The 21,316-nt window shown below is 41.5% G+C and overlaps 1 protein-coding gene across 2 annotated transcripts in view; it reads left to right on the top strand.

Moving 5' to 3' along the window:
* Positions 1 to 18,958, top strand: part of LOC118213672 (growth factor receptor-bound protein 14-like) — a 33,415-nt gene extending 14,457 nt beyond the window's left edge. For both annotated transcript variants that reach the window (XM_035392694.1, XM_035392695.1), the window contains 11 exons: positions 2,435 to 2,556; positions 4,246 to 4,320; positions 4,521 to 4,658; positions 11,537 to 11,647; positions 12,638 to 12,733; positions 13,845 to 13,907; positions 15,044 to 15,160; positions 15,804 to 15,873; positions 16,529 to 16,616; positions 17,297 to 17,390; positions 18,621 to 18,958. In XM_035392694.1, the coding sequence (XP_035248585.1) occupies positions 2,435 to 2,556; positions 4,246 to 4,320; positions 4,521 to 4,658; positions 11,537 to 11,647; positions 12,638 to 12,733; positions 13,845 to 13,907; positions 15,044 to 15,160; positions 15,804 to 15,873; positions 16,529 to 16,616; positions 17,297 to 17,390; positions 18,621 to 18,767 (1,121 nt within the window). In that variant the 3' untranslated portion in view covers positions 18,768 to 18,958. The remainder of the gene's footprint in view (positions 1 to 2,434; positions 2,557 to 4,245; positions 4,321 to 4,520; positions 4,659 to 11,536; positions 11,648 to 12,637; positions 12,734 to 13,844; positions 13,908 to 15,043; positions 15,161 to 15,803; positions 15,874 to 16,528; positions 16,617 to 17,296; positions 17,391 to 18,620) is intronic.
* The last annotated feature ends 2,358 nt before the right edge of the window (positions 18,959 to 21,316 follow it).

Raw genomic sequence — 21,316 nt, 5'->3', positions numbered from 1 at the left:
AATATAAGTATGAGTGCATTCCTACAAATATAACCAATTCACTTTCACACATTATTTTTCCAAATTATATTATTTTGCAATAGTGGTCAGGCAAACTCCTTTGTCTATTTTTATGGTATTTAGATTTCTTATCAATTGAAAGGTATTCTTTACTGTTTAATGCTCACCTTATTGTGTCAAATATAAAATAGTCTGGTAAAAAGTAGTACAATCAATAAACACGTTCTCGTATGCCCATTGCAAATTATAATAAAATAAAAATAAATTAAATAACTACAGTGGGCCAGGTTTTCCTCCTCTAGTACAGTAACTACCTAGGCTATCCTGACAACATCATTTGCCTGAGGCTTTTTCAAGGTCTGGAAATTGGCCAAAGTGAAACCAAACTTTCACCACACCTGTGGGCAATTTATTCCTCTTAATTCATACAACTGTGTTGCAGGTGCACTACCGTATCTGGTCAGATAATTACCAGAACTGACACACCTTAATTCTCCACTACCAACCAGTTATTGCTAGAGTTTGACCACTGGGCCTTGACTGTGAAAATAGGGGCAATAGTTGCTAGTCACAATATTAGCAATTTTGGTAGTAGCATTAGTAGCAACAACAGCATAGAGCGTCTACTTTTAAGCTTAAAGGTGGTCTGGGTGGGTTAAAAACGCAAAAGAAATGATCTGACAAAATTAGCCTAGCGTGTTAGCTTAACTTGATACATTGATACACCCACTATTCCACCCGTTGACCTGTTGATGCATTCAGCATTATTGCACACCCCAACCAATACTGCAACATTGCAAACCAGAGGCAAAAATATTCAGTTTGTAAAGGACTCCCAGGTGTTTGCACTACCTACCATTGGCACCTAAGTGCCCTGGAAGTTAATTTTAGAAGAGGACTCTTTTCTTTCTACAACTCAAAAAAGAAAAACTTCAGCCTGCCATAACAATGATGCAGGAATGTAAAGTGGCTTAACCTAGAGCATTTACTTTGTAGACACAACAATGCCAAAAGGAACTGATGGTAATCATTTCCAAAACAGGAAGTGTAATTATTTCACTCAACAGACGTGCTCAGCTGCGTCACACGACTAGGCATATGTGCGATGAGGAAGGTGCACAGCAATGACGTGAAAGACGGCTATGTCAAAGTCCACCTCGCTCCCCTTATACTGGTGAGACTGACAGTAGTACACTTGCCTGTGGGAATAACACATGCATTCAAAGATTGCAAATAACACTACAATAGGGAGAAAAGTATTTTCGGACCAAATCAAACATTAATTTATCTTGATTTTGTTAAAGCTAATGAGTAATAAAAATAGCTTCCCACTTAATCTACCAAATTTTATACTGGCAGATACGACATAATATTATGTCAGGCTGCTACAATCATTATATTTCTTCTCTATTCTTTGTTTATTAATTTGCAATAAAAATGTAGATTTTTATCAATTTCTTCAAGCTTTGTTATTTGCTTCGTGACTTTTATTGTTAGATATAGGCTGTAAAAGTAACCCAGCCGCACAAATATTTCACCACAGTCAACTTCATCATTTTTGAAAGTTTTGAGGCTATACGATGAATCCGTCTACAATGTCAAACTTTGTGAGAAAAAAAAAACAATTATAACAATTATAAAGAAATAAAAGCATAATGCAATCACGACATTTCAAAATTTAGTTTCATTTCACTTTATTCATATATTTTTAATCTCAAAGGTAAAATACAGCCTCAGTGTCCTCTTAACTTTCTGCCATAAATCCAGTTTAGACAAGCACAAAGTTCAGTTTCTCTTTTCATAACCCCGTGTGCTACAGCATATGGACGCCAGAACAGTGTTGTCATTAATTAATCCAGACATGTACCTTTGCCAGCAAGGGCACAAAAATATGACATCAATGGAAATACATAATAATAAATCTATATCCATATCCATGTCTGAGTGATAGAAAAAAAAACTGACTGAAAAATAAACATGATTTGTACTAAATATATTGCACAAATTGAATTATGTTTATTTTGCTATTAAAAAGGAACCAAATGAGTTGAGTGGGAAAATGAGCTTACTGAGCGCACGTTATCGAAAACCTGCGAGCGCAGCCAAAAGCTTAATGAGTGAGCGCGATAAAGTGACTTAAAACGCATTATCGATCAAATACACAGTATCAGCAATGGGGGTAAGCTACACGATGAGCGCTCGCAAGGATTTCTGAAAGGTCCTTCAAAAGCACTTTCTGAAAGGTTGCGTTGGTTTCAGATGATACTGTCTTCTTATGTGACATCATCTTTCAGATTCAGCTTGTATCACGCCACACAAGATTCATTTGGTCTAGTCATCGTTTTTGTGGTGGTAGAACAAAAAAGCATTATACGAGTTTATAGATTTGCCATTGATTCATTCATTTTTCTTATTTCTGAATGTTCGCCCCCAGAAAGAACCATAGAAGACCATGAGTCAGTCATGGAGGTACAGTCAGGCTGGGGCATGAACACTGAAAACAGACTGTATTTCAGGAAGAACTACGCCAAGTATGAATTCTTCAGGAAACCCTTGGTGAGTGCCTGAACGTACAATACATTGCATTTAAAAAAAATTTCTTTTTTGGTGCGTTTCATCTTTGCATAAGTTTTATTACTTTTTAAATATTTTTAAATGCATTTTAAAAAAATGCATATTGGGTTTCAGACTATACCTAGACTAACCACCACCACGCTGTATATTTCACTCTAAATCTCCCCCTGCCCCTTTTTTCATGACACTTGTTACATGTTGCCCCATCCCAGCACTTTTTGGTAATTTGTATTTGTCCTAATACTGTAGCTTATTCTTCTGCCTAGTTGGCTTTGCAGAGGTTAGGTCTGAATAGTGTTCACTGTGTGAACTAACTGTGTTCTTGGCTAGAAATAGCTGTACAAAATAAGTATTGTACCTTACTGAACCTGTGTTTAGCAGTTGTCTATGACCATGAAATGCACTTTTGTACGTCGTTTGGATAAAAGCGCCTGCCAAATAAATGTAATGTAATGTAATGTATGCAGTGTCGAGCCAGGGAAACACAAAGAAGTCTTAAGGTGACAATGTAGAAACCATCACTCCGTGAAATTCCACTGCTAAAACACCAAGCTTCTCTGGGTTTCTGAACGGTGTGATCGAGGCATCACTGTGTCTCCTTCCGCCATATTGCTCTCTTCCAATTCCTAAAAACATAAATGCCCAAATCCAGAGTGAGTTCTACGGCTTACGTTCACATTCCGATATTTGGAATTCAGCTTTAGTATTCGTGGGTTTGGGATTGACAGCTCTGCACGTCTGTGCCACGTTCCCTATTTGGCAACATTCTCTATTCCTGGCCAGAGTACAAATCAGAAGTAATACAAAGCATGTAGTCTGTTGCTTCACAAACACCGCCCCCTCACACTGTTATCACCATTCTGCATCGGGTTTTATACATGTTTTTTTGCATAGCTCTATCTTAAGTTTCAGAGAAAGGTTGATGTATTAAGACATCACACAGGCAGTACTACATTCATAGCATTTATGCATATACAGTGCACTCCATAATCTTTGGGGACAAAGACAAAGTTTGGCCTATGTCACTGACTGCTTTTTAAAAAAATTATCCGCCTCATAATGGCATTCTTGACTTTAAATGTCACACCTCTGGTCCACGTGTTGACAAACGCCAGCATGTGCACTTTCACCACATATGTTTGTGAATTGTTTGATTACAAATCTACAATCTTGGAGTACAGAGCCAAATCAATAAAAAATATATCTTTATCCCAAACATTATGGAGGGCACTGTGTGCAGTGCTATTTAGAGCTATGCATTTAAACCTGTGAATTCTTATTGCCATACTCTAGCCAACTTTCTCTTTCTTTATCAGCTAATTTACACCGTGTTCCAGGCATCTTGTGTGGGAGGCTCTTTTACTACTAGTCTAAAAGCATTCTGCCCAGACCAGATTGCAGAGTAACTGAATTCTTACTATGAAATAAGAGATAACACAATGTGCGGCATATCGCACCAATAAGGGTGCGATGGAAGATTGTGAATCTGCACATGAAATGCACTGCATGTATACAAATGGCACATATATAGCATTTCTTTTCAGTCACATGAATGTAATTCCATCAGAGAGGCTGCAAACCTGCATTCAAACTGTATCAATGTGGGGTGGAAGAGTAGCGCGGGGGGTGGGGGGTGAAATCTTAATTGATTTTTTCTCTTTATTTCATCAGGACTTTTTCCCCGAGCACATGGTGTTGTTATCAAGTGAAACCAGTGAAACGATGAACCACTCGCAACTTCTTCAGGTATTTACTTCTGTTCACTTTTGAGAGACAACTACACTGTCAAGCTACAAGCTACAGTATGCCCGTTTCAGTTTTTATCTAGGTAGTACATGGGTGTTTTGCTATAATTAAATAAATATTAATTGTGACACCAAGTGGATAAAAATAAAGTTCCTGAATGTCTGAGTATAATTATTGCTCACCGTCTTCTTTTCCGACAGACGTTTCTACACTCAAGCACGTGTCCAGAAATTCATGGGTACCTCCATGCTAAAGAGCAGGGGAAGAAATTCTGGAAGAAGTCGTACTTCGTTTTGCGGAGGTCTGGACTCTACGTTTCAAACAAGGGGGAGTCAAAGGTCAGTCAATGACGTCATAATACTGAGCCAAAAAGGACGGAAGGGCCTGTTTTCAGGAGATAGTATGTTCTTGTTTTGCCTGAACAAGTTTCAAGAAATGATGTGAGAACTAAAAAAGAAATTGTATAATTGTAGTACAAAAAAAAAAAAAAAAAAAGAGCTAAAAAAAAATTTGTCCAGACGTAAATAAAGAATATGTTTCGGAACTGAGTGATTTAACTGCGTGTGGGTTCTGAAGGCCCTCCTGTGGAACAGGTTGGGCGGGATTTCGTACAGGTGAACCGGCATGCCGGTCAGGACCCAGAGCACTCGAGACAGGAAAGGCTTACGCACCCGCGCCTCGCCGCGCACCAGTTTGCCCTTCTCCGTTTTCGGTAACAAGCGGGCTGTTGTTCGGGCCGACTTAAGAGCGTGTAACTCAAGAGGTCGGGCGAATCAGATCAGAACGTTTCGGTTTCTGCAGCTGCAGTCGTGCTTGTGTGTGTTCTGTCATACTCATAGGCTGTCAATCAGCAGTATCAACACTGGGGACCAGCCCATTACACATGGCGTGGGGAAATGAGACCTAGTCTAGCGTGCGCATTTATTTTCGAGAAATACGGTAAAAGTGCCTGTGGTGCATGATCACCCATCTGCCATTGTTCGGTTACACCAATCCATTGCACAAGTTGTACAGTGGAAATTGAGAATATTGCTTGGTTATATATGCATGGTATAAATGTATTAGTGCGCAGATGTTTCCTATAAGAAACCTGGAGCCCTTTGGTGTGTCACTCTGTGCCTCTGTCATGTGCTCCTAGGCCTCTCACAGCAAATGTAAGATCACATGACATCACACTGAAATCCGTATTTGCCATGCATTTGTACGAAGGGATGGAAACTCAGGATAAATGTGATTTATAATATCGATAAATCGTATTTATCAATTGATTTATCAATTCAATTGATCAATACGAATCAGCATTAAAGTGAAACTTAGATGAGTTTTAAATATTTTTTGTCAGATTTTCATTGTATACATACATACATATATATATCTATCTTTCATAGTAATAAATAAGAAACCACACTGTCACACGCCAGCGTGACACCCCTGGGAGGGAGATGCGGCTGAGCGAGAGAGAGAGAGAGAGAGAGAGAGAGAGAGAGTGTGTGCACCCACACAAACATGAACTAAAATAAATGCCATCTTCACCCTTCCCCCTCACGGGTTCCAGGCAAAAACAATAAACTAAAACAACAAAGTAAAATAACGCAGACAAAAGAAAGCAAAACCGAGCGGAAACTTTTCAGTTCCCCGCTTGCAGCTGGCCAGCTCCTCCCGCTTAACAGCAGTGGAATGCTTTTCTCAGTCTTGTTAAAAGAAACAACACTGAAATTAAACGCAACTCAAATAAAGAAACTCGCTCTCGGTGTGAGCTCCTGGTCTCGGCCCCGAACTGTGGAGAGCAGCACACCTTTAAGCACCTGGGCTGATTAGCCAACGCAGCCCAGGTGCGTGTGCTCTCTCCACCAGCCTGCAGAACCAAGACCAATCCGCCTCTCCGGTGGACCGAATTCCACACACCCCCAACCCAAAAATTCAGCCAAAGGCTAATTCGGCTTACGCCAAGACCACTCCCTCCCAGGTCTCGGCACGAAATCTACAAAACAACTTTTCAGTCCTTTCCGAGCTGGACCCGTCTCCTCTCTCTCGGGCTGTGTTTTCCTGGTCACAGGTCCCTACTGGGAAGAAAGCATACTTTAAATACCTGGATTAATTATTGATGCACTCCAGGTGCGTGTGCCCACTTAACCAGTAGGCGTGGTCCTCCGATTGCCCTGAACCTCTCCCACAAACCCAGCCCTGCCACAAACACATAAACATATATGCATTAATTCATTCTGTAATGATTATGCATACAATATTTATCCTCAGCAGAGAGAACATTTGATGCATAAAGTGAAAACATTTTGTGACTATGATAGCTAACTAGTGATAGCTAACTAGTTAGCAAATAACTTGAAATTACATTGAACTGCTTGACAATGGTTTAATACATTACATGTACAATGCATACTATACCATTTAATATGAATTCACACGCACTGGCACAGTCTGAATTAGATATCAGTGCGGTGAAAGTGCGGTGATTTTGATGTACTGTAATAGAAATGCATTTCTCTTGTTAACACAAGTTGTGGAATTACCAATCAGTCTCCCTTGTCTGATTCTACTGCCTGTCTTCCATACATTTTCTTTTCTCTCACCGTCTGACACAAAGCTGAAATCGCCTTTATTGTAGTGTAATCTCAAAACAGACAAGATCTTTTTACATTCCATACTTCATTAAATAAATTACATTTGTGACCAGTACTGGCATAATGAAACAGAAAACCTCAATGTTAGTGTGGCAAACAAGCCTGCCACAGGCCACCAAAGTGGCTTTCCTAGGGGCCCTCCAGCACAGAGACACAGGGAGATGATGTTCAAGCCGTCCACATTTATTTACGAGGTTGGCAAGATGTTACTGCCAAGGAGCAGATGTTAAAACTGTCATGACAGAGGCTCTCCTGTGTGGGTGGGGATGGCAGATTTAACCTGTGCGCAGTGATTACCTCACTACGCACAGGTGCAGCCACTCCTGTTCCTGGGTCCAATTAGCCTGGCCAATTATCTAATTCTTAACCAATTATCCAATTGGTCAGGTCTAATTAGCTTGACCCAGGGCAGGTGTGGCTGCTTAAACCAGCCATCCCCACACCACAGTTAGCTATTCAAATCAAGTTCATGCTTTAAAATGGTGGCTAGGTCTTTTTCGAATCGCTCAGTATTTGACAGCATGACATTAAATGCTACTCAAGTATTTAGCAAAAGTGAAATAACACTCCCACCATTTTGTTTTTCAAAAAGTATGAGGGAAATGCTTTAGGCCACTCCTTACACTGACACAGTTGTCTTTGTAGCTGGTGATGAACATTGTTTGTATTCTATAGTTAAAGTAAACAATCTCGAAGATTTCTGTTTCGTTCTCTTTGGCGGTACCAATGGCGAGAAGCGGTAATTGCAGGTGTGTTTTTGGACCTCACTTCCCATAGATCCAACCGGATCCAACCAGTGTCGCCTGTGTGACGTCAGTCAATTGGCACTTTACTGAATAAAAATGGTTGTTATAAAAGTAACGTTATGTACATACTCATTCGTTGTCTAACATTAGGCTAACTTGAGCTGTCTTTACACTGCCGAGCCGGGTTAAAATGCTGTAGCAGACCTGGGGTAGAATTAGTGATGATCAATTTCCACAAATGTTCTTTATCCACCTTTTGCCCGGTACAAACATCTTTACACTGCAGAGAAGAATTCGCAGGATTCGCTGTGGCTCGTGCAATTATGTGTCTCGTGCACAATAAACAGTTTTTTTCGTGAATGATTCTTGTGTGATATTTTTGAAACACCTGCCTTGCAAAATGTTACCCCTGGTGTTTCTGGTTTTGTTAGCTAAACTGTTCGAGAATAAAGCTGAGCTGGATGTTAAATCATCAATCAGAACAAGAAGAATAAAACAAAAACAAAGGAGATTTCATCAAGGCTGAAGGAACATATAAGGAAGTGTAATAAAATAACGCTAATCCATACTGCCATATTCTTTTATTTAGTTTTCTTCGGCTTGACATCTTTACACATAAATCAGACCCGGCTTTGCTCCACCTATACCCCGGCTTTATTACAATCATTATAATATATTGATGAACTTGATGGCAATGTAAATAACATAAAGTTAAGGCCAGTTCAGATCAACGATTCGCAACGAGACGAAACGGTTTTAGAATGTTGCAGAGAAAATTGCAGCGGTGTGAACTGGTTAGTTGCAGAGCCTCTGAAGCCGTTGCCTGGGGTCTCAAAAACCCACCTTGTCAAATCGCCAAGTGCAGTTTTAGAACGTTTGCAATCAGATGTCTTGGAATTTTGCAAGTTGCATCCAGTCTCGTTGCGAATCATTGATCTGAGCTGGCCTTTAGTTAGCTACATTGCAACGCTACCACAAGGTAGCATTGCATTCGAGAGACGGTTTACGAGGTACCGGTCGGTAGCGTTAACTAGCGTTTTTTCTAATTGTTAGCTGTCATTAGCTTGTGTTAGTTACATTAGCTAGCTAGCTAACGCAACGTTACCTGATATGAGAGATGTATACTGTGCGCAACGTTGTCTAAACTAATGTTGTCTTTTTTGACATGGTCCGGTAGCTAGCGTTAGCTGTGCAAATAACTATGTCATTTAGTAACGTTACCTTGTCATCAAATGTAATACGGAATCTACATCAACAAATAATATGACCTCTCATGTTACACAAAAACTTTTTAGGGTTCCATACCCCCCCCCCCCCCCACCCTTTCTCTGTTATTGTAACGCATGCAGACACCGGAAAAAACAGTACGCCGCTCACACACAAGTGAGTTGAAGAGCAAGCCTGTTGCGTTAGCTCCGCCCACCCTTTCTGGCGGACCAACCACTGATGGGTGATGGAAAACGCATCACTAACTATGCGCCGCTTGTGATTTTTTCCCGGGAATGTCGCCACAGACACCCAGTTCTTTAATCATAAATTATTATTATAATAATAATATTAATTAATATAATAATAGGCTCAATCACCATTGTGTTACCTAATTCGGCGATAGATAGTGACTTAACAGACATTTATTTTAATGAAATTATTACTTTAAGGACAATGCGGTTTACTTAAATCAAAAATAATTGCCGGCTACAGGCTGCTTTGGTTGGGTTTTGTAGAGTAATGGCCCATATGCTAATTTATTTATGTTTACCAAATGGGGGGAATATGTCCTAATAGGAGTGTTTAAAAAATTCTAATTATCATAAACATTGACAATATCATAATAAACATCCCTGTTACTTCATCTGTTCACAGCAGGCATTAGTACAGATACACTCAGCGAGCCATTCCTCTTTCAGTTTTCGTACCATTGAGTCTTTCAGTGATTTCAGCACATCTAGCACAAGCTGTACCTACGTGAATTTGTACATTTCGGGTTTTTGTACAAATTGAGACTTTCAGTTCATTTTGTATGAGTCATTCTTTTTGAACTTTCTGTAGATCAACAAATTGAATGAAACAAACAAAAGACCAATCTGATATGCTCCAGCACAATCAATACTCAAGCAACTTAAATATTATTTGCAATGCCCACAGTGCACATATGAAAAACATCTGTTTTTGTATCGTGATTACATGCATGCCTGATGCTTACACATTGATAAGTTAGTGAAACGTCTTGTCATCATGTCGCTATTAGCAACTTTGTTCAGGGAGCTTCGGGGAGCTGTGAGCTAGTCAGGGCGGTGTTCAGGCCAATAGGGACCACAAGGGATGGGGAGTTCAGCTCATTTGGCAAATTGAATCAGTCCAGGAGTTGAAAATTATATTCACTAGCTCACAAACTTAGCCAACATTGCGTTGCATTATGTCACTTCCCCAGAAAATTTTCGATCGTAGACTGTAGAACAAACATGGACAACATGACCGTGATATCACCCACCCCGCCGACTTTCCTTGGGCTTGTGAAAAGCGTTTTTGAAGCCACAGAAGTGCAGTTTTTGTGCCGTTATGTTGTACAAATTGAAGCCAGACACTGCACATTAGGGACAAGGGTAGACCCTTATAGGGTCATGAAGTCTGGGCAGTCTGATTGATAGTCTTGGGCCATTACTAGCGTGTGAGATATTGCCCTCCCAAGTAATATGCGGTGATACAAGCTGTCTCTGATTGGTCAACAAAATATTAAAGTATAGTCCAAATGACAAAATAACAAATCGACACATGCACAAACATTACATAAAGACACCTTTTTGCAACTATATGTTCTTGTGGGAAAAAGCATCTTTGACTGTTTTTACCATATTGGTACCATTGACTTGCATTGAAATGAGTGGCTGAAAGACGTATACTGGAGCCAACTTCACTGGTACTAGAGAGCAATGTCTCTCAACAGGACCAGGAAGTTATTTTCAGAAATGTTCGGGAGTACGCTAGCAGGAAAATCCATTCATATTCAACTTTATCTCCTGTTACAGGAAGGTTTGTACATAAAACTGTAAAAACCATTTAAAATTACACAAAAACACAGGAAAGGTATAATAAAATGACAACACCGCCAACTATCAGGCCATAATAAAGTAATACCATTCAAAACATCAACAGCAGCAATATTGAAACCAATGCTATCTAACACCTCAGCATGCAGATTTGTTGTAGGCCTATGTATTAATTTTCACTGCCAACAATCTGAATAATAAATTGGTAAGTAAACAAACAGCTTCTTTTTTCACATAATTTTAGGGAGAGTAAACAGTTTTCAATTTTTACAAATCTATTTGAATCACTTAGTACACTTAATGAAAACATGTACACCACTCTGTTAACTACCACATTAGTTTTCAACACAACCTAAAAAAGGCGATAACAAATTGATGGTGTGAAGATAACTACACTGGGGTAGGCTCGTGCCACTGGTTAAACCAAACAACACGACAAGCGTAGGTCTCGGTGTATGTTATTTATAATGTTATAGGTTTTTTACTGATAGCTGCAATAGGTCAAGCTGCCTAAAAGGGTATCACAAGTGTGGAGATGCATGAATATTTTTCTTAGCTAGATAACATTTCTATTCCGGCATTAGCTCTTGCAAGCAGCCCTCTAACAAACTAATCAATCGACTGGGCGAAGTTATGTTCAAATCAAACTAACTATTCAGAACAATCACACAACTGATATTCTCCCAAAAAATCATATACTGTATAGCTTTCTTTCATTTCATGTATACAAACTAGTGAAAACGTTACTACAGTTTTACATTTGTAAATTTTTCATTTAATCAAGGAACCAAGACATCTACAGTTTGTGGCTGAATTCAGTGACAGTGACGTCTACACTTTACTATCAGCCAGAAAGATGTATGGAGCACCAACAGACTATGGGTTTTGCATTAAGGTATTTTACTTTTCATTCTTTGTGTTTAATTAAAATTTACTATATTCAATTTATTTTTCAATCATGTTTACCAAGGTGTCACTAAAATTCAGGAAATTATCTTATTAGTCTTGCAGAGTACCATTTTTACAGGCTTCGACTTCAACTCCAAACGTGGTTGTAAAAATTACTAGAACAGTAAAGCTATAATGTTAAATATGCAGAGTAATTTCAGGATTTTTAACGATTCTGTTTTCAATGATCTTGTGAACTGTACAGTGGGTTTAAACTTACTTACATTATCTTTATCATATTTTTTTTAAAAGGGTGGGACAGTCTGCCCTTCTTTTGTATTGGTTACTTTATTCAGACAGGTAGAAAGCAGAGAGGGTATCAGTTAGAGAAGGGACCGTAATTGACAATTGAACCCACAGGTGCACAGGAAATCACACACGGCCAAGAGCCTGTTGCCCTGTGGATTGCGCCGTACATCTCGCATGTTTATGTTATCTAAATTGGGATGTTTAGGGTGGGTCATAAAGAATGACTGGCACACTGCTATGAACTTGATAGCACTGGGAAAATATGAGATAATATACCTAGTGAAACAGAAACAGTGCGACAGTCAAATTAGGGGAAATAAACCTACTTAAAATTTAGTGCGGGTTGTAAAAACTCTGGTCTGTCTGGTCCTTCACCTGCAATGCACTTTGTAACATCAGTTAAACTTAGGGCTGAAAAGGCCCATAGAGACAGCGATAGATAGTCAAAAGCAAAACAAAGACTGAACAGGAGACTGTGCTCAGTATTTATAGTGTGTACAGAACAGTTTAAAGGACAGGGCTTTGTTTTTTTTGCCTATAACCTATTTCTCAGTGTGCTTTTGGAGCAGACAGCTATTATAGGAAAAGCTTTAAAAAAAAAAAAAAAAAAAAAAAAAAAAAAACGCTGTTGTTTCTCAGACAGGAAGATATCCTAAATGCTTAGACTTTGTGTTGTGGCTTTCAACAGCCCAGCAAATCAAGCTCCCCCAGGGACCTGAAGCTACTGTGCGCAGATGAGGAGCACATCCGGACCAGCTGGGTGACCGCCATGCGGCTCTTTAAGGTAACCCACAAATACACACACACTCACGTGCACTCACACACATACACGTGTACCCACAAATACACACACACTCACGTGCACTCACACACATACATGTGTACCCACAAATACACACACACTCACATGACCCTCACACACATACATGTGTACCCACAAATACACACACACTCACATGACCCTCACACACATACATGTGTACCCACAAATACATGCACACTCAAGTGACCCTCACACACATACATGTGTACCCACAAATACACACACACTCATGTGACCCTCACACACATACATGTGTACCCACAAATACACACACACTCACATGCCCTCACACACGTACATGTGTACCTACAAATACACACACACTCACATGCCCTCACACACATACATGTGTACCCACAAATACACACACACTCACATGTGCTCACACACATACACGTGTACCCACAAATACACACACACTCACATGCCCTCACACACATACATGTGTACCCACAAATACACACACACTCACATGTGCTCACACACATACATGAGTACCCACAAATACACACACACTCACATGTCCTCACACACATACATGTGTACCCACAAATACACACACACTCACATGCCCTCACACACATACGTGTGTACCCACAAATACACACACACTCACATGTGCTCACACACATACGTGTACCCACAAATACACACACACTCACGTGCCCTCACACACATACATGTGTACCCACAAATACACACACACTCACATGCCCTCACACACATACATGTGTACCCACAAATACACACACACTCACGTGCACTCACACACATACATGTGTACCCACAAATACACACACACTCACGTGACCCTCACACACATACACGTGTACCCACAAATACACACACACTCACATGTGCTCACACACATACGTGTACCCACAAATACACACACATTCACATGCCCTCACACACATACATGTGTACCCACAAATACACACACACTCATATGCCCTCACACACATACGTGTACCCACAAATACACACACACTCACGTGACCCTCACACACATACACGTGTACCCACAAATACACACACACACTCACTATGTCTGTGTGCTGTAAATCTGCAGTACGGGATGCAGCTGTACCAGAACTTCATCCAGCCTAATCAGAAGCAGAGAGCCTCTCCAATGGTAGGACGCTTTGCTTTTCGCTTCAGTTTTGCTAGCAAATGTTTACGAAAGCTCATTTCACCGTGTTCCTTGCGGAAGGACACCGCTAGCTGATACCGCTAGCTAATATCCTAGAATAGTTTCATTCTCACCGGTGGGTAAAATAAGCCTGAATGAATAAACAGATGGTCTATTTTAACTGGACAGGCAGATAACGAAAGGCACGGCCTTCTGAATATAGTCTGCTGATTAGATGCCTCTGGACTCTGCAGCTCGTGACCTCTGGTTTGCTGTTAGCCGAACACCCAGAGATACCCTGCAGGGCTGGGCCTGGAGGTGTGTGTGGAGCAGCGAGGCAGACTGCCTGAGGGAACAGGGAAAGGGGCAGTACTGGATTACAGCTCAGCGGTCACTGAGAGCCGCTGGATAAAGGCATGGCAGGGCACAGCTTTATACCCTCAGGCAAGGAACATGGTAACGTGATTTGCTAAAAAATACAAACTCTTTAGAATGGAAAGATAGATAGATAGATATATAGACAAACAGACAGATAAATAGATGGATTGAGAGACAGACAAACAGACAGATAGATAGACAGACAGACAGACAGACAGACAAACAGACAGAAAGATTGATTGATTGATAGATTGTTAGATGGATAGTGTCTGACATTTTTACATTGACAGAGCACTTTGATGTATTAAATTAACAGGTGGTCCAATCCAGCCCTGATGTCAATGCTATAATAAGCCCATACACACCTGTATACAGACAGTAACAGAAAGGCAGGCAGCTGGTCTCACCCACAGGGGGCAGGAGTCAGGGGAAGCTGGCAGCTGCAGTTCCACGCTGGATGTCTGGATGTTAGTTATGAACAGCAGAGTGGTCCAGAGCAGGTTTTTTAAAGCAGAGGTTTGCAGACAACAGAGGCGCAGCTGGTGTGGGGGCACTAACCAGGGAGGAGGTGTAATGTATAGGTGATTAGAGCCAGCTGACAGGTGGATGACGTCATGAGCGGTTCCAGGCGTAAACGTCCGAGAACAGTTCCATTCTTTCTTTCCGTTTCAGCAAGTCTCTGTCCTTTTCTAAAAACGGGAAAAGGAGAACAAAAGCTCCTCGCAGGTTATGACTCAGGAACTGCCCGCCCTCTTTTCCAGAGGAGCATCTCGGAGAACTCCCTCGTCGCCATGGACTTCTCGGGGCACCGGAGCCGGGTGATAGAGAACCCCACGGAGGTGCTGTCCGTGGCTGTGGAAGAGGGGCTGTCCTGGAGGGTAAGGCCGGTCTCCACCCCTCCCCCTTCCCCCTCGGTCGTCTCCGCTCCGCTACATGACAGCGCTCCCAAACGGGGCATAAGCCAGTTCAGCAGCGTGGGGTCCTATCCCAGGGGCTACCCCCGTGAGCCACGTAAACCCCACCTTTCCAAAACTGGAAGCGAGCCACAAGTGTCAAAGTGAGGTCAATAGGGCTGAGACACCGCTGGAATTAGACTTATTTTCACTGAGACCCCCTCTGTCATTTACATAAGCCAAACACCAATGCACATGAAATGCATTTTCACCTGTCTGTTTTTTGAATAAAAATATACGTAACAGTTAACACTTATTTTGTGCGAACTGCAGTTAAAACCGCCTGTTGTGTGATAATTGGTTAACTTGTTGATGCTACTTGCGTGATGTTGAGTCACCCTCCTTAGTTTGAGGTTTTTCTCCTCGTGCACGAGCAAATTGTGAGCCGTGATGTAACTCAACCTCCGCAGCACCCACAGGTCATTCATTCCGCTTGAAGGAACCTCTTTCACGACTGCGCTGCAGGTGCCGTAGATTCTAGTCATGAGACAAGTGCAAATTGAGTTCCGCAGACGGTCTGTGCCTTTCGCTGTGACAATAGGGAACCTCTGACTCGTTTCTCCTTCAGAGGAAAAGCTGCCACCGCCTGAGTTCCCACGGAAGTCCCTCCTCTTCACACAGCTCCGTGTCCAACTTAGGTCAGTGGAACAAAGCCGTCGCTCTCTGTCCTGGCTTTTCATGGTCGCAGCACTAGGAATGACCAAATAGTTTGGGAACTGGGATTATAGTTTACAGGTTACATGTGCTATTCCTTCACGAGGAGCTGCCGTTGAACCCTTGAACCTAAGTTTGTCTGGATGAGGTTACCTAATTGATGCCTTTATGTACATTTTAAGAGTAATTACACTCAGTGTTTCAGCCTGGCTCCTCCTACTGCACCATTTTGAAAAAAAATGTGTCTTGGAGTGGTTTGAGTAGGTGTGTCCATCTCATTTGCATAAAGTATTCTATATGAAAATGAATTTGTAGAACGTAGCTGTGCCAGGTTCACAAAGCTAAAATCAAACTGAAATCATGATTGGGATAGGGCCAGAGTGGAATGCAGAAAGAGACGGCAGCACCAAGACGTTTTCTATAAGTTTTTTTCAGATAAAATGGCGTTACATTATTTCTGAAAAGTCGAAATAACAGCAGGGATTAAAATGTTTCATTCTAGAGTAGGCAAACAAACAAGTTTAGCGAAAAAAACGTGATCTAGGGCGTAATTACCTTTTAATTGTGGCCTAAAGGAACTGAATATATGTATTGTAATGTCCTTAATTTGAGGGTTCTCTATGTTGGTCTCTCTGACAGCAATACACACAACTCAGCCCTGGTTCCATGGCAGACTGTCGCGGGACGAGGCCCAGCGGATGGTGACAGAACAAGGTCTTATTGACGGGTGAGCAGGGCATTCAGTTCCATATTTACATTTCCCCTTCTGAAAATGCCAGCTTGAACCAGACTAGGCTGGTGAAGCCGATTTAAGCTCTGTGTCTGACACTTTTAGCTCTTCACCAGCTGACCAGTCTATATAGTCAGCTAGTCCAGCACTTGACCAGCAGTGTACTCTACCAGCTTAACCTGCCTTGTACAGCTATGTCCCGCTAGAGACTAACCAGCTTTGACCAGCCACAGACCAGCTTTGGCCAGCTAGAAGCAATGAACACGCAGCTTAAACCATCTTTAGCCATCTTAAAATCGGCTGGTCTTTGCTGGAATTTTCAGCGGGGGCTTTATATTTTCTTTAATTGTCTCAATAATTTGATAAGTCTTTGAAAATAAGTCCTTTTGGAAAACTCTGAATGATGAACAGCTACAGCATGTTGTCTTTACTAACTGCAATGTGCCTAAGCTGTACTTCTAACATTAGATTCTACAAGGCCCATTGAGTCACCAGAAAAAAAAATTCACGCAATTAACCCTTTGGTTAATGAAATATTCACTGAAAATTCTCAGGTATGCTGGAGTGTTATCAGGTTTTACCAGCACCTATAGAGTTAAAGTGTATTCAACGCATATTTTTGACCCAGGTCTCTCTTGTACATAATAACTGTCCAAATGTTTCTCTGCTGTTTTTAGGGTTTTCCTTCTGAGATACAGTCAAAGCGACCCCAAGACGTTTGTCCTGTCACTGTGCCATGCCCAGAGAATCAAACATTTTCGGATCTTACCTGTGAGTACGATGAGCTGCCTCTGGGACATGCAGTAGCTCTGTGTATTCCACACTGTACTCTTGAGTGTGTTACAGTAGAGTTGATTCTTTCCCTATGCCTGTGCTTCTGTACCTGTTCGTTTTTCAGTAAGTGCATGTATGTCTGTGTGCATGTGTGTTTATGCGTGTATGTGTGCATGCATGTGTGTGTGTGGGGGGGGGGGGAACCAAAACTTGTCACGTCGAGGTCACTAACTGCAAGAAACCCCTCCGCAAACCAAACAGCGGAATTATCTCAGTGGTGAAAGAACGCGTGTAGTGTTACCCGGTGCTACTGGAATGGGGTTCATCTAATGTTATTCTGATTATCTGACTCCAAAATATTTTTTTAACCTTTTCTCCGTGATAACGGTTATACATTGACAGAGGAGACTGCTGTCCGCCAGTAGTGTTTCTCTATACAGATCGCTATCTAACTTGGTAGACATGGACATGGCTTGTGTAGACTGCACAAATACAGTTGTGTATCCTGCTATAACACTAGTGTATAGGTGAGTGACTACAGGATGCAAATATCCTAAGTTCTATGTGTATGTTAGGACCTTAAAATTGCTAGGTGCGCAGTGGTAAGAGTCAAAGAGGAATGCTAGGTTAAAATGAATGAAGTGTATTGTTCAGTGTGTTCAGTAATAATGACAATATACTACGGTGCTATGGCTATACGCGTAAATGATGCACAGGAGACCATGTTGACAAGACTTCCCGAACCATTGCACTTCTCTCCTTATATACAAGAAAAAACCCCAAGTCATCAAATAAAGGCAGAATCATGCCAAAACAGTACAACAATTAATCCTGCTTGCAATATCTCTATAAGCATATCGCACTGGGTTAACCTTTGTAGCTGAGGTACCAACTTGTTCCCCATGCCATTGGCTGTCCAACAATACAAAACATGATTACACTGTATTATAGAGAACCTCCATTTTACATAATGCTGATCCGATTGGATGTTTTGAAACTGAGCACTGTCTCTCTGTCACATTTGCTGACTCCGTCAGGGCCATAAACAGCCTGTGTTCTTTTGGAGGTCTGACAAGGAGCACATTTCTGTAAACTGCCTTACACCTGTCCATGTATCTGGATGTGTGTGAGTGCTTCAATGTGTATGCGTGTACACGTATGTGTTCGTGCTCACGCACATATGTGTGTGCGCGTATATGTGCTTATACACAAACATTTGTGTGGCAGGTGGAGGATGAGGGAGAGCTGTTCTTCAGCCTAGACGATGGCCACACGCGCTTCTGTGACTTGATCCAGCTGGTGGAGTTCTACCAGCTCAACCGGAGCGTGCTGCCCTGCAGACTGAAGCACTGCTGCTCCAGGATCGCCCTGTGAGGCAGGAGCATCGCCGGCAGCCTGGTCAATCAGGAGCAACCGCACACACCCACCCACCCCGTCCAACAGGGACCCGCTCTGGGAGGCAGGCACGTCACCAGCAGCCTGGTCAAACAGGATCGACCGCACCCACCCACCCACCCCGTCCAACAGGGACCCGCTCTGGGAGGCAGGCACGTCACCAGCAGCCTGGTCAAATAGGGCAACCACACCCACCCACCTACCCCGTCCAACAGGGACCCGCTCTGGGAGGCAGGCGCGTCACCGGCAGCCTGGTCAACCAGGAGCGACCGCACCCACCCACCCACCCCGTCCAACAGGGACCCGCTCTGGGAGGCAGGCGCGTCACCGGCAGCCTGGTCAAATAGGGCGACCACACCCACCCACCTACCCCGTCCAACAGGGACCCGCTCTGGGAGGCAGGCGCGTCACCGGCAGCCTGGTCAAATAGGGCGACCACACCCACCCACCCACCCCGTCCAACAGGGACCCGCACCATCGCGCTGTGCCTCGGACAGGAAGAGCTGCAGAGCGAGTTCAGCCAATGAAAGGCTAAAAAAAAGCTCCAACCGGCCAACCGCCATATTGTGACAGGGACACATGGTCTAAAGGCAGGCGGGTCATTCCTCTTTGGTCTTCAATGAACTCTGCATTAGCAGCAAAAAAGAGAGGCAGTATAAAGTGAGTAAATGAGCTCAAAATTAGCCATGGTTTGGCCTGAATGGAAAGGTAGCTTACTGTAAAAATGGAAATGAAGAGAGCAGAGATTGTATAGATAGTTGACTCCTTAAACTCCCGATACTGTGCTCTCAGTTTGACAGCGATGAGTTTATCTGCCTGATATCGTCAACAACTACGGCTGCACCGTTCTCTGTGGAACTGAGGAAGAAGGTTATTTTCTAAATACGGGGGATTTAATCATTGTTTGCTATTATCTTGAGTTCACGGTTTATTTTCAAATTTTTCAGTTTCTGAAGTAAGTAGAGTACAATGGGTGTTGCATTTAGGCGGTAAACACAGAAGAAGCCTGGAAGAAGGGCCTGGAGATGGCGGAAACGAGGAGAACAGGCGCGTCCTTGTGCCTCTGTTCTCCGACTGTAGCAACACAATCGCAGCCCTCTCCACAGTCCCCTGGGCACAAACGTTTTCTGGCTTTGTGATTTATGTCTTGAGATATTCAGGTATTTTATAAATGTGAGAGAGTTTTTCATGCTGTAAAATTCTGAATTGTGCCTGTTATGTTTTAGGCACACTAGCTGTGAAAAGACGCATATGTACACACACACACACACACACACACAGATACAGACAAACACCACTTGTACTCTGGCTTGCACTAAACATTTACATAAAATCTCTTGAATGCCAAGAACCCATATGATTGATGTCACATTCAGTTGCAGGACATATTTGGCTTAGTGAGATTCAGAGTAGAATTCATGATAGAAAAATTATTTTTTTCTCCAAATTATTTTACATTTTATTGGAATTTTGCAAAGCTTTATCTTTGATTTAATGTGGGATTTAGGCTACACATAATAATTACATGGTAAATATTTTTAAATAATAAATGTGAATTTTAAATTTGAAGAATCAATGCTGTAAAAACAAGATGAAAAACTGCACTACAGAAAAATCATGTACTTTTTAAATTGGCCAGGATGAAATTTTTTGCTTATATTTTTTTTTAAGTGACAGTATTTTTTTTTTTTTTAAAGCAGTACATAAAAAAGTTATGAAAAAAAAGTCACGAACAACAAGATTTCTTATGAGTCTGTCAATTTGCACTGGATGGGACCTCTTTTATTGTATTAATGGGTCTAGAATTGTGTTGCTTAAGACAAAGTGTAAAATTATTTAAATTGATCAAATTGACATCTTTTCTTGAAACGTGGCATCAAATTTTGGAAGACAATTAGTTGCACTTGCAAGCAAAATAATTGTTTGCTAATTACAAGTATTGAATTTGGCGATGTTACATGTTTGCATTTTCCATCCATTATTAGACTTGTCAGATATAGAGTAAATTTTATATGAAATTTAAATAGCCAAAACATGTATGTAATATGGCCTGTGTACTTGACTATACTGCATGTGTCTTCTGCAAACCTATCTCTGAAATGTTAATTATCTTCTGTGCTCACATACCTTGTTGAAATCAGCTGTCTGCTATTTCTACAATTCCAGGTGTCCTCTAATGCTTAATGTGTGTAGATAGTGTGTTGATCACTACACGATGGCAGCATCTTTATAGAGACATTTGGCATGTTTTCAGGAAAAGGTTAACCCTACTTTACTGTACATTGTGTGCCAAACAATTCCCTTTTAAAATCATGCAAGGGTATTTCTTGAGGTGATACACTTCATTTTAGGTTTTTTTTTTTTTTTTTTGGTCTGGAAGTATGTAACAAGTATCAGTTCTGGTTTGAGGAATGTCATATTAAATACATGTTTTTTTTATCTAAACAACCTGAAATAAATATATAAAATGTGTGTGGGTGCCATGTTTTACATCGGACAAAAATGGCACACTGATATGAAAATACTCT

Source organism: Anguilla anguilla, chromosome 15 (assembly GCF_013347855.1).
Source record: "Anguilla anguilla isolate fAngAng1 chromosome 15, fAngAng1.pri, whole genome shotgun sequence".
In the NCBI taxonomy this organism is placed as follows: domain Eukaryota; kingdom Metazoa; phylum Chordata; class Actinopteri; order Anguilliformes; family Anguillidae; genus Anguilla; species Anguilla anguilla.
Note: the sequence above shows the minus strand (reverse complement) of the source record. Positions and strands in the feature narration are given on the sequence as shown.